The sequence below is a fragment of the Sinocyclocheilus anshuiensis genome, unplaced genomic scaffold (assembly GCF_001515605.1).
Source record: "Sinocyclocheilus anshuiensis isolate Anshui unplaced genomic scaffold, SAMN03320099.WGS_v1.1 scaffold805, whole genome shotgun sequence".
NCBI classification, from domain to species: domain Eukaryota; kingdom Metazoa; phylum Chordata; class Actinopteri; order Cypriniformes; family Cyprinidae; genus Sinocyclocheilus; species Sinocyclocheilus anshuiensis.
Window position 1 is genome coordinate 711,904 of NW_015540884.1, and position 12,612 is coordinate 724,515.

Genomic DNA, 12,612 nt, shown 5'->3' on the forward strand with positions numbered 1-12,612 from the left:
CCCTGGGGGTAAGCAGATAAACATCAAATTTTCATTTTTGGGTGAACTATCCCTTTAAGAGAAATAATATAACTGATCTCAGATCAGCACAAAGGGCGACCTCAGTCAAAGGTTTTGTTTATTATGAGTACAGCAGGTGGACTTTCCCTCCCTCCCTCCCTCCCTCCCTCCCTCCACACACACCCCCTTTCACTCGTTCAGTGCTGCTCTCTGACCAATCACAGCTCCTCCTGTCTTATCAGCTATTCAAAATGCAAGGCGGTTAAAATTTATGCTTGTTTTCTCCTGCTGTCCTTTATCCTCCAGTGGCAACATATGCATAGTGGCAGTTAAGCTCTTGAATAGCTGTGAGGCATCACATCTGAATTCATTTACTACATTTCTGAGAATTCATGTGTGATGCATGCTATTTGGGACATTTTTAAAATCAGTCAAGCTGTGGTTTTACTATAACATGGACTGTCAGAAGGCACAGAAAGTGACACTGAGCTGTTTCAGGCAATGGCAGAGATCATCTTTTCTTTTACAAACTCATGGTGAGTCTTTATTGAGCTACTGTATGTGTTGACAAATGATGCTTCAGTAGCATTTATCATCAAAAATGTTTAAACAATTATTAAATTATTATTAAACCGATTCATAATTTTTCCAGACTGATTCTTAATTTATTGAAATTAGCTACATCTTAGTTTGGTAACACTTTAGTTTAGGGACCAATTCTCACTATTAACTAGTTGCTTATTATCATGCATATTACTAGGATATTGGCTGTTTATTAGTACTCATAAAACACATATTAATGTCTTGTTCTGCATGACAATATTTGAGATCCCTTAATCCTTCCCCATACCTAAGCTTAACAACTACCTTACTAACTATTAATAAGCAACAAATTAAAAGTTTATTGAGTCAAAAGTTGTAGTTAATTGTTAGATAATAATAATAAAAATTGATCCCCAAACTAAAGTGTGACTGTTTTAGCTAATGAAATGGAATCAGCGAAATGTTAGGCTGAACACATACGTAGACTGATGTATGCTGCTACCATTCAAAAGTTTGGGGCTAGTAAGATTCATGTTTTTAAAAAGCAGTCTCTTAAGCTCACCACAAAAATACAGTAAAAACAAAGAGATTGTGAAATATTATTACAATTTAAAATAGCTGTTTTCTACAGGTTTTTGAACTCATCTGTTATGCTCTAAAAATGTGGACTCTCCATTACACCTGTGAGTCATGTGCGTGGATATTTCCATGAAAATAAATACACAAAATCAGCATATTAGAATGATTTCTGAAGGATTGTGTGATACTAAAGACTGGAGTAATGGCTGATGAAAATTCAACTGTGCTATCATATTTTAAAAAATGACATTTTTAAAATATATTGAAATAGAAAACATTTTAAATTGTAATAATATTTCACAATAGTACTGTTCTGATCAAATACATGCAGCCTTGGTGAGCATTAGAGACTTCTAAAACGTTAAAATATTATACTAACTTTTGACCAGTTATTTATTATTTTTATTACTGGAATTTTTAAATTGACTGGAAAAGTCAAGTCATGTAAATTCATTTGGCATGTGTGAACCCTGTGCCTGTGACTATTATTTTGTTTTTGTATTATTGCTGTGTGTATAATTAAATATATTTTTTTTCCACTGACCTCAGGTCAACTCAAACTGACAGTTACTCCGAGCAGCGGGTGGCTCTATGTTCAAAGTAAGCATGTCTGTGAATAGATTTTGTACTTTATAATTTTAGAGTTTTAAGAATTTGTTTTTCAAATAAGACTGCTTCTCATGTTAAAATCTAATTTTAATAAACAGGTTATACTTGCACTTAATTCATACTGTAAATCTTACATTCATAATTCATTAAATGAGAATTTAATTACTCAGACAGCATTTTTACTCATGCTCTCATGTTTTTTTTTTTCTACAGTTTTGGAGGCCAGGGGACTCATGGGAAGAGAGTACAAACCATGTGACTCATATGTAAAGGTGGGCATTTTGACATATGCAGATAAGGTCTAGAGCAGACAATATTTAGACGACACATGATGTCATGTGACTGCGAGCCTAATAAAACAACTCCAACCTATTTTTCTCTTAGCAGAGAGACAGCAGTAACTTTCCCGGTCGCTGTTGGTGATGATGTGCTATTATTTTTGTCATTATTTGTCGCTTAATCCTCTGTGGACGTCTGCCCTTGAAATGAACCCGTTTTCATGTCAGCCTGAGCAGGTTTCAGGCATGAGAAAGCATCAGTTGTGTTGGCAGCTGTCCACTCAATTCCAGATTCAAGTGTTGATTGATTTTCCCTCTGAATATGATGAATATGTCCTCTAGCAATGTTAAACTAGTGGACTTAATAGCAACCACCAACACGTATTTATTTATTCCAGATAAGTATTGCTCCAGATGTTGACCACAGCAAGCGATGGAAGACCAGGACCGTTCTAGACTGCAAGAGTCCTGTTTTCAACGAGACGTTTATGTTGTGAGTGATTCTTTTATAGTTTTATTGTTCGCTACAGACAGAGCACTTGTATTATGGTGCAAGTAAAGATTATCATGCTATCTTATAGTTTAATAATTTATGTTAAACATCATGCGCTCTCTAACCCCTCGTCTGACAGCCTCTGTATCTCAATCAGTCTTTCCGAAAGAGACTTTAGGGCTGAGTCTGCTGTCTTTCTTTTGTTAGCTGAAAAAAAGGCTGTCTTTTTGAAGTCTTTGGAGGAGAAGGCCATTGTGTTTTTGGATGAAGCTGGACATTGATGGATGAGCTTTTGAAGTGTTGCATTTATGTTGCAGAGATGTGGATGAAGACGATCAGAAGAAGAGGCTGTTGTTAACAGTGTGGAATCGCAATCGAACTTCCAGGTAGGACTTTATCATCTTTATCACTCACATGTTGATTTTCTACATGAATACAGCTGTAGATAAGGGTATTTATATGTGTACCATACAATTGTTCTTGTATGCATTTTATACTCATGCTGCAAAAAGACAGTTGGCAAAGCCACAATCACTCAGTACAAAATCAATATGTTATTATACCAGCAGCGTCACAGGACAGTGAACATGATCTAAGTGGGGTTAACCGATATGAATGTGACTTTATCAGGAGTTCAGAAATTCCCGTCTGTTGTTGTGTTTTAGAGTGTTTGATTTTGCCCACAGGCGCAGTGACTTCCTGGGCTGTATGAGTTTTGGTGTCCACTCCCTCATCACCTCACCTAAGGTAAATATCCTGTTGTTTACATTTACCCATAGCGCTTTTACCCTGCAGTGATTTGAAAGTCGTTTGGATTTGTATTTTTTATCAATATGACAGAAAAAATGACAGTAGTAGCAGTACAGTGGTTATTGCTTTTTATTTTCACCCTTCACCCATACATTCATTAAAAATGACTAAACTAAAAAAAAATACATATACATGAACACATTTTATATTCATTTATTATCATATGTTATTTTATGTAAGTGTTTTTGAAAGTTTATTATGCTCACCAAGGCTGCATTTGTTTGATCAAAAATATGGTAAAAAAGTAATATTGTGGACATATTACATTTTAAAATAACCATTTTAATTTTAATATATTTTAGAAAGTAATTTATTTCTGTAAGGGCAAACCAGATTTTTTATGTTCCTTCCGAAATCATTCTAATATGCTGACTTGGTGCTCAAGAAACATTTCTTATTATTATCAGTGTTGAAAATAGTTTTGTTGCTGGAAACAGTGATATATATTTTTTTTTGAGTAGAAAGAAATATTATAAAAGCAAACAACAGAATTTATTTGAAATTGATTTTTTTTGTAACAATTTGAATGTCTATACTGACACTCTTGATCAAATAAATGCATCCTTGCTTAATAATTTGTAAAAAAAAAAATTATTTATTAATTTCTAAAAAAAATTAAACTGCCCCCAAACTTTTGAATGGTATATATATATATATATACATAGATAGATAGACAGATATAGATATAGATATATATGCTCACGAATTGTATACCGAACAGTAATGGCGTGAGTTTAGGCTTGATTTTGGGAATCATCTTTGGGGTGAGCCACTATTTTTGTAATCCTGTTAAGAGACACTGGTGACACAGAAACCACACACACTTCATATACAGAATTAGTGCAGTTCAGCAATTATTTATGTAGCATGAACTCTATTGTAAAATGTGACTGAAATGGAAAGCCAAAAGTGATATATTAATAAACAGATTTGTCTTTGTACATCTACTTCCGTAGATGTACTACCACGATACACCATCCATTATTTAATCTAAAATCTTCTTTCATTGTAGCATAATTCAGTTATGACTTGATTTAAGAAAGAGCATTTCATATTTATTAAATGTTTCTCTTAATTTCATTCTCCTCTTTTCAAAGCATTTCCTTCACACCATCGTCTAATTACACAGTGGGGGAAGTGGCGACAGGACTGCTCATTGAGGCTTGAAAAATGACCTACAATTACCAAGAGCAGCACAACACGAACACGCTGGCATAGTGGCTTTATTCTGTATGCCTGCCTGCACAGACAAACGAGAAATATCCCATCTGAAATCCCTGCTCCTTTACATTATGTCCCGTTGTCTAATTCAAGAGTGTTATACCCATGTGTTAAGACAGTAAATCCTTTCTCGGAGGGTGATATTTAGAGAAAAATTAGATCAAGCTCGATGGATGTTTTATATAACACGATGCCATCTGGCTGAGTGGAAGAGTAAAATGGGCATCAGCTGTTTACAACTGTGAAGGTCTCAAAAACACACACACACGGACACACAACAGAGCTGCGGACGAACACAGGACCAGATTTGAATGCTGTCCCTATGAGGGCCGCATTAACAAGTCAACAGATATTGCGATTGCAAAACCTTGCGAAGGAAAGAGTATCTTCTTTCCATGGCTCTCTGTGTCTAATTGTGTTTTTCAAATTTTCTGCTGACAGGAGATCAGAGGTTGGTATTATCTCCTGGGAGAGGAGCTGGGCAGGAGCAAACATCTGAAAGTGGCCTCACGTCGCATCAGACAGACCGCTGGTGAGATTAAATGCAGTTTCTCTCTCTTTTTCTGTCTTTCGCAGTTGGATCGTAGCCACTCTCTGATAGCCTTTAGCAGTGAAGACGGACAAATTCCACATGACAGTTTTTCATCAGCAACAGTAGATCAGATGTGAACAGATATTCTTGACATTGCTGAAACCAAACGAGCTCTTTGCAGCCGAAGTTACTTTTGTGCTTTTGAGTCTAAATGAAATTTGAATGTTTTATTTCTCATCAAATGCTATGTTAAATTTACAAGCATTGTCTTGTACTTTTTGGAGGGATATAGAGGGCTCGGTGTTGAAACGTACAGCATCCCTGTGGAGAGCTGTAACAAAGAGCCGGGGGCCAGGAATTCCACATGACAGTTTTGATCAGCAACAGTAGATCAGATGAGAACAGATATTCTTGACATTGCTGAAACCAAACGAGCTCTTTGCAGCCGAAGTTACTTTTGTGCTTTTGAGTCTAAATGAAATTTGAATGTTTTATTTCTCATCAAATGCTATGTTAAATTTACAAGCATTGTCTTGTACTTTTTGGAGGGATATAGAGGGCTCGGTGTTGAAACGTACAGCATCCCTGTGGAGAGCTGTAACAAAGAGCCGGGGGCCAGGGGGCCGACACAGTGTGTGCTGTGATGAGCTGCGGGAATGAGATGAGAATGAAAAGGCTGAAACATCATGATGTGTCTAAGTCAGTTTAAATCCACTTTGGAGATCTTGTCTCCCTCCCTCTGCCGTTTCGTAATGACCTTTTTTTCCAATGAAAAAAAATGTGTAAAATTTAATGCGCAGTCATTTTTGGTTCATAGAGTGTAAGAGATCATCTTAATTATTGCTCCCAAAATGAATGGTTTTGCTCCTGGAGTGTGGACAAAATGACACGTGTCCCGTCAGAGAAATTCAGCCGAGATTAAGTTTGATTGGAGAGAGAGAGAGAGAGAGAAAGAAAGAGAGGGGGCTTGAGTCAAGGCACTGGGCTGACTTTAATAGAGAGAGCCAGCTATATTGTATCCCTCTTGAATGCTGTTTCCATGAAGAATGTTTAAAAAGACATTGCTTCCTGGGAGCGTAATCTCTATGGTTACAAAGTGGGGGAGCCTGTCGCTGGTTGTCGGGGTGGGGGTGACGCTTTTAGGGGAGTAGATTTATTTCTCTCTCTCTCTGTTGTGGGGCAGTCATCTCTGTGTCACAGGGATTCAGCTTGAGTTCATCTCTCATGGTGTAGACACACGCACTTTCAGCTGAAGCCTGCAGACAGCGTTGACCGGATTCTGCTGTCCTCTCTCTAAAGAGTGCTGGAGTCGAGAGATTTCTACCCAGGGCTAAGATGTACTCAAAGAGCAATCTGTCAGCCTGGGACTCGTGGGACGCTCTTGTGTATCTTTCAGAAGCTGCTGCATCCAACTATGAAGCTGGACCCGAGACCACAAGTCCAGAGAACATGCAGTCATTTACAGTAAGTGTAATTTATAAAATGACATTTGAATTTTTTATTTAATTTGAGATGTTTATTTTTGTGGACTTAAAGCATTTTTTTAAACCCAAAATGTGCTTCATGTGATATAACAACTAAAATATAAATCATTTCTAATGGTAAAAAATGTTTAATATAAATAAACCTAAAGTTACACCAATAAAAGTTACTTTTTTATTTTCTGCTTTTATATTTTATGTTCTTTTGCTATTTTTATTAGTTCTTTTTTGTTTTATATATTTTTATTTAGCTTTTTCAGTTTTAATTTGAGTAATTTTACTCATTTAGTTTCAATTTATTTTATTTTTTAAGTTTAATCATCTAATATTCATATTTTATTTTAGTTCATCTTAATTTCAGTTGTTGATTTTTGGTCGTTTTAGTTTCAGTTAACAATAATACTCGTTTGAAAAAGGATACAGCGCAAAACACGATTACTCTGCTTTTGCTAGCTTGTTGGGAGTAAATTGCTTTGGCTGTAGTGTTGAAATTATTATTGCATACTTATGCTAAGCTAACAACTATAACAGCTAATGGTACTGCATGTAGTCAAAAGAGTTTTTCAGCCATCATAGCCATCAGAGATGTGATTCGATCAGCTTGGGAATATAAGCAGCTCTGTGGCATGTGCTAATGTGACGGACACTAGAAATATGAGGTGTGTGGATGTACTTTTGGATATGTGCGACACAAACACACGCATACTCGCTCATTAAACCCTCCCATCCACTTTAGAGAGCAACTTTTCCCAGGACTGTTCTCCGCCCGCTCTGTTCTCCTCAGACAAAGCTGGGAAATGGGAAAAGCCAACAAAGTGGCTGCAATAGGAAGCCCAATCCCGCACAGTGTTTATGATTTATCCCTGTTTGATTCCCGCTCCACTGACACTCTTGCTGGTTCCCTGCATTTTTATGTGGAGGCTGGTCAAATACTCTGCTAATCATTCTTCCGTTTCCTTCCTCTCTTCCCGAAAATCCATTTTTCAGATTTCGTAGTTGACCTTCCAGGGATTTCTGATTTGCAATCACTGGTTTTAACTGGAACACCAGTGATAGAGTGATGTAAGAGATTGGATTATGGTAGAGTGAGTGCTTTGGTGAAATGACTGTGTTGGTTTAACACAGATCCTGCTCGAGTATAATAATGGATTTCAGAAATTTCAACACTGTTTTTGTGAATCAAGGTGTTGTGCAAGGGCTGGACGTCCTCCACATCTGTCAGCCTATGCTTGTCCAGCTTCTCATTAAACAAACATTGAACGTACTTTAATGTCTCTGGCTCATAATGAATGTTTGTGTTTACACTAAATCAAGCCTATCTGAGTGAGCTCCATCTCACTGCGCATAGAGAGTGAGTTCAGCCACTACTGTTGAGAGCTACTCAGGAAGCATGTTGGCTTATCGAGAGCAGACATACTGCCTGGCCACTGACTGGGGGGGTGGAAGGTGGTTTCCTGTCATTCTTCTGCTCAGAGCAGTTCCCATGAGTGGGCATGCATAGCCGCACTAGAGTGACCACGAAGGGAAGCAGCATCACCTGTGTGACTTTACTTTTATTTAAGACACTGAAGAGAGCGCCGCAGATGTAGGTGGACATATATGCGGTGAGCGATGCATACGATCCACGGTCTGTGCCGGCTCTGCATCGAACGAAACTTGCCACAGGTTTGTTCCTCTGCTTTTTTTTGGCTTTGGTTGTAGTGTTATTGAAACTGGTATTGAAGAGTTATGTCGTGTTCGGTCTCGGATAGTCCTCATGAAATTCATTGCATATAATGTATTTTTTTGAGTTTAGAGTGCTGTGTTGTAGCTTAATGTTTAAAGACCAAGGGTGATTGAAGGCTTGATCTCCGCAAACCTGGGCAATGCACTTATCCCTAGTTTGCTCCAGATTGGCACTGTAAGTGGATTTGGATAAAAATGTCAGCTGAAGTACTAGTAAGATTTAAGACTTTTCCATTATATTATAAAGGTTGATCCTTGAGAATGATGAGGGAAAACAGATTTGAGTTGCTATGAGTAATGGAAAGGCTCAAGCATGAGATGCATCTCCCACTCCCCAGGGACGAACAACTTCATCAATGAGTTAGTCAATATATGGCAGAAATATTAGAAATAAATGTGAGGGATGCCGGATGGCTAGTCACATGAGTGAGGTAAGCAGCTGCTTATATATCCTTGTGCTGTGATTATATATAAAATATAATAGGGTGACTTTTATGTTAAGGGGTGGAGGGTGTGATTTCGTTGTAGGTGCCCATCCAGGCTTGATTGTAATGATAGGATTACCACACTAGTTACAAAATATTTAAGATATATAGTTTATTTCATTGAAACAATAGAAAATGTCTGATAGTTTAGTTGGTGCATTACATTACAGTTGGTGTTTTAACCCTCTTGTTAGTCACCTCCGTCCTGTTTTATTTAGTATTACATTTAAATGAACCAAATGCAAAGAACATAAAATAATGTTACAAATGTGTTTGTAAATGCTGACATTAACATGTAAATTAAAATTAATTTTAATACGTTTTAACACAAAATCATATTATATATTACAAAATCTAATAATATAAATATCATGCGATTTTTTTGGAATAAATAATGAATGTATTTGTAAATTGACATGTATATTTATCAATTTTAACAAAAATAACAATAGATTAGAATATTAAATACACTGTCATCATAAAACCATAAAAATGATATAGAATAGAATAGAATAGAATAACCATATGGCAACCAAATAAATTGACAGATTTTTTTAAAGACTTAATGAATATGAAAATAGAAGCAAATCAAGTTGCATGGACAAAGAAACAGCTTTCCTTATTGAGAACCACAAAGGGTCCAATACATGGTAGCTAGAACATTGAGGATACTTAGCTGGCCAAAAGCAGGACATATTTACATTTTTGTGAATTTGGGACAACACCTCATGAAATCAGTTCATCCTCTCCCCCTCTTCAACTTATGTTTCAAACTCCATTTAGTGATGGACAGAGCATTTCTGCTCATCATCTTAAACTGGATTATGGCATTATGTACGAGTATTGTCATAACAAGAGCTAGTCATCATTCAGTAATGCTAGTACTTTGACTACACTGATCACAAAGGTGAATGTCGATGTTTGAACTTGAACTTGAACAACAAGCAGGAGCAGTGGAAAAGGGAAACAGTGCAGCTTGATGTGGATAATTATTTTATCACAGCAATTAATGGAGCTTGTAACGAGAGTGACCACATCACCCCAGAAGAGAAAAGAGGAATGGCAGTGAAAGTCCTAAAGCTGTCATCACTTTTTCTCTTTTTATTCTCTCTCCCTCTCCAAACAAGCCTCTTTGTTGTTGTGCGGTCAATGTCATGTTAAATGTGAGACGCCCCCCTCCTCTTCAATATTTCCTATTTAGTTTGGCTCCAGGTTCTGTTGACATTTTGAACTTCTACTGTCCAAATATTCTGTCTCTGCTGTTTGTCAGTGCCATGGCAGTTTTCTCCCCCAATCATTTCCTTTTCTTGCCAGGGAAAAAGAAAAGCCCCCTGATCACCCAGCAACCCTGACTAATTTCTCAGCTTGTAGTTTTTAATATCCCTGACTCGTTAGTGCTGTGGCATTTCAGTCTTCGTGCTGCAGGGGTACAGTGGCACTCTGGGGGGGATGTTTGTTTCTGGCACACACACACACACACACACACACACTGTACTGTGGATGGTCCATCTTCCTTAATGTTCCTGAGGTCACTTTCATTTCAGTCCATTCAAAAGTTATATTATTTGGAGTATTTTTTAAAGGAATTCTATATGTTAATAATGTTAATTGAATCTAATTGGATTTTATTAGGAGTGAATCCCTATTTTTTGCTACGATTTTTAAAATGTTTTTGAAAGGACTCAGTTATGCTCATAAAGGCTGCATTTATTTGATATAGTAAAAACAGAAATATTGTGAAATATATTTGGTGCTCAGTAAACATTTCTTATTATTGTTAATTTGGAAAAAAATTGTCTACTTAATACTTTTAAGGGAACATTTTTTTCATGATTAATGTAAGAATTCTTGGTAACACTCAAGGATCAGCTCTCACTATTAAGTAGTTGCTTATTAGCATGCATATTACCAGCATATTGGCTGTTTCTTAGTACTTATAAAGCAAATAATGCCTTATTCTGCATGACCTTATTTTAGATCCCTTAATCCAACCCTATAACTAAACTTTACAACTACCTTTCTAGCTATTAATAAGCAGCAAATTAGGAGTTTATTGAGGCAAAAGTCTTTGTTAATAGTGAATTTGTGTTCCCTAATCTAAAGTGTTACTAAACTCTTTTAACAGAATGTCTTTATTGTCACGTTTGATATATTTAATGCATCCTTGCTTTATAAAACTATTGATTTCTTTAAAAAAAGAAAAATGTTGTAACCCCAAACCTTTAAACGATAGTGTAAATGTATGTGCTCCTTCACAGGTGACCATTTTAAGAGGAAAAGATGGTTTTGGCTTCACCATCTGCTCTGACACCCCTGTACGGGTTCAGGCTGTTGATCCAGGTAATTTCACTCAAGAAATTTCATTTTTCATATTGTCCTCATAATTTGTCTCAAGTTATTATAAAATTGTACCTAGAGTAAAATTTTATCGCTCAGAAGTTGCTCGTTCATAGCACAGAAGACTATGTGTTTCTTAGTTATGTTTCATTTGAGTAACAACTTTGTCTCTAATGTTTATATGATGTTATAGTTTTAACATGGTACTCCAATGTACTCAAATACCATGGTATTGGTGTATGGAGTACATGGTATGGGTGTACTCCTCAAGCATGTACCTTAAGAGTACATAATACTACTCCAAGCTACTAATATGCACCTTTTACTGGTAGATAAAGTACAAAGTTGTCCCTTTAAGGCTATTGCCCCAGTGGCAATGTTAAAAAAAAAAAAAAAAAAAATTCATGATCTAACATTTGAATTGCAGACTTTGGTATTTTGGTAAATCTGTGCATAGTTAAAAATATTGTTAAAGCCTCAGGGACTTCAGTATAAATATTTGAACACTTTATTTTACACATTTTACATGTACTATAGTAACATCAGTAAATTATGCATAATTACATGCAATAACCCTAAACCAATCCCAAATCCTAATGCTAAGCCTATAGTAGGTAAATGCTATTAGTCAGTATTACTCAGTATTTAAATGTACATGACACCATAAAATAAAATGTAAACAAAAGAGATTCCTTTTTGATAGGGATCCTTTATTTAACTATGGTTTATGATCTCGAGTGTCTTTGTCTATTTTGTTTAGGTGGTCCAGCTCACCAGGCGGGTTTACAGCAGCTGGACACATTACTGCAGCTGAACGGCCAGCCGGTTGAACACTGGAAGTGTGTGGACCTGGCTCATGCCATCAGGTGTGTATAGGGATGTTTTTGGTTATCATTTTATAGCTACAGGTTTCACAACACCTTTTTGGTTACACTTTAGTATGGGGACCAGTTCTCACTATTAATTAACTATTAACTATTTACTAGTTAGTAAGGTAGTTGTTAAGTTTAGGTATGGGGTCAGATTAAGGGATCTAAAATATGGTCATGCAGAATAAGCCATTAATCTATGCTTTATAATAATAAACTAGGTTACACTTTATTTTAAGGAGTCCTTGTTACAAGTGTAATTATTCATTTAAAGGCACAATATGTAAGATTTTTTTATTAAAATATCCAAAAACCACTAGAACAGTGTTATATATTTTGCTGACTTGTGTACTTACATTATCCCAAATGTTTCGAAGAATGTTTAAATCCAGAGAATGGCCCCACTTTATATTAAGTGGCATTAACTACTATGTACTTACATAAAAAAATAAGTACAATGTACTTATTGTGTTCATATTGTATTGCAAAACACTTTTGCTGCTATTGAGGTGGGATACGGGTAAGGCTAGAGACAGGTTTGGTGGTATTGGTAGGTTAAAGGGTGGGTTAAGGTGTAAGGGGTGGGTCAACAGTGTAATTATAAATGTAATTACAGAAATTAATTACAGATGTAATTACATGCAGATATT

The 12,612-nt window shown here is 36.2% G+C and overlaps 1 protein-coding gene across 2 annotated transcripts in view; it reads left to right on the plus strand.

Annotated features, from left to right (window-relative positions):
• Positions 1-12,612, plus strand: part of LOC107688632 (regulator of G-protein signaling 3-like) — a 36,236-nt gene that overhangs the window by 4,455 nt on the left and 19,169 nt on the right. The window contains exons 2-10 of one of the 2 annotated variants that reach the window (XM_016486347.1): positions 1,672-1,722; positions 1,945-2,003; positions 2,408-2,502; positions 2,820-2,888; positions 3,189-3,249; positions 4,975-5,065; positions 6,462-6,529; positions 11,015-11,096; positions 11,854-11,959. In XM_016486347.1, the coding sequence (XP_016341833.1) occupies positions 1,965-2,003; positions 2,408-2,502; positions 2,820-2,888; positions 3,189-3,249; positions 4,975-5,065; positions 6,462-6,529; positions 11,015-11,096; positions 11,854-11,959 (611 nt within the window). In that variant the 5' untranslated portion in view covers positions 1,672-1,722; positions 1,945-1,964. Of the gene's footprint in view, positions 1-1,671; positions 1,723-1,944; positions 2,004-2,407; positions 2,503-2,819; positions 2,889-3,188; positions 3,250-4,974; positions 5,066-6,461; positions 6,530-8,068; positions 8,212-11,014; positions 11,097-11,853; positions 11,960-12,612 lie in introns of those variants that run through there. The other variant, XM_016486349.1, reaches the window with a different exon arrangement.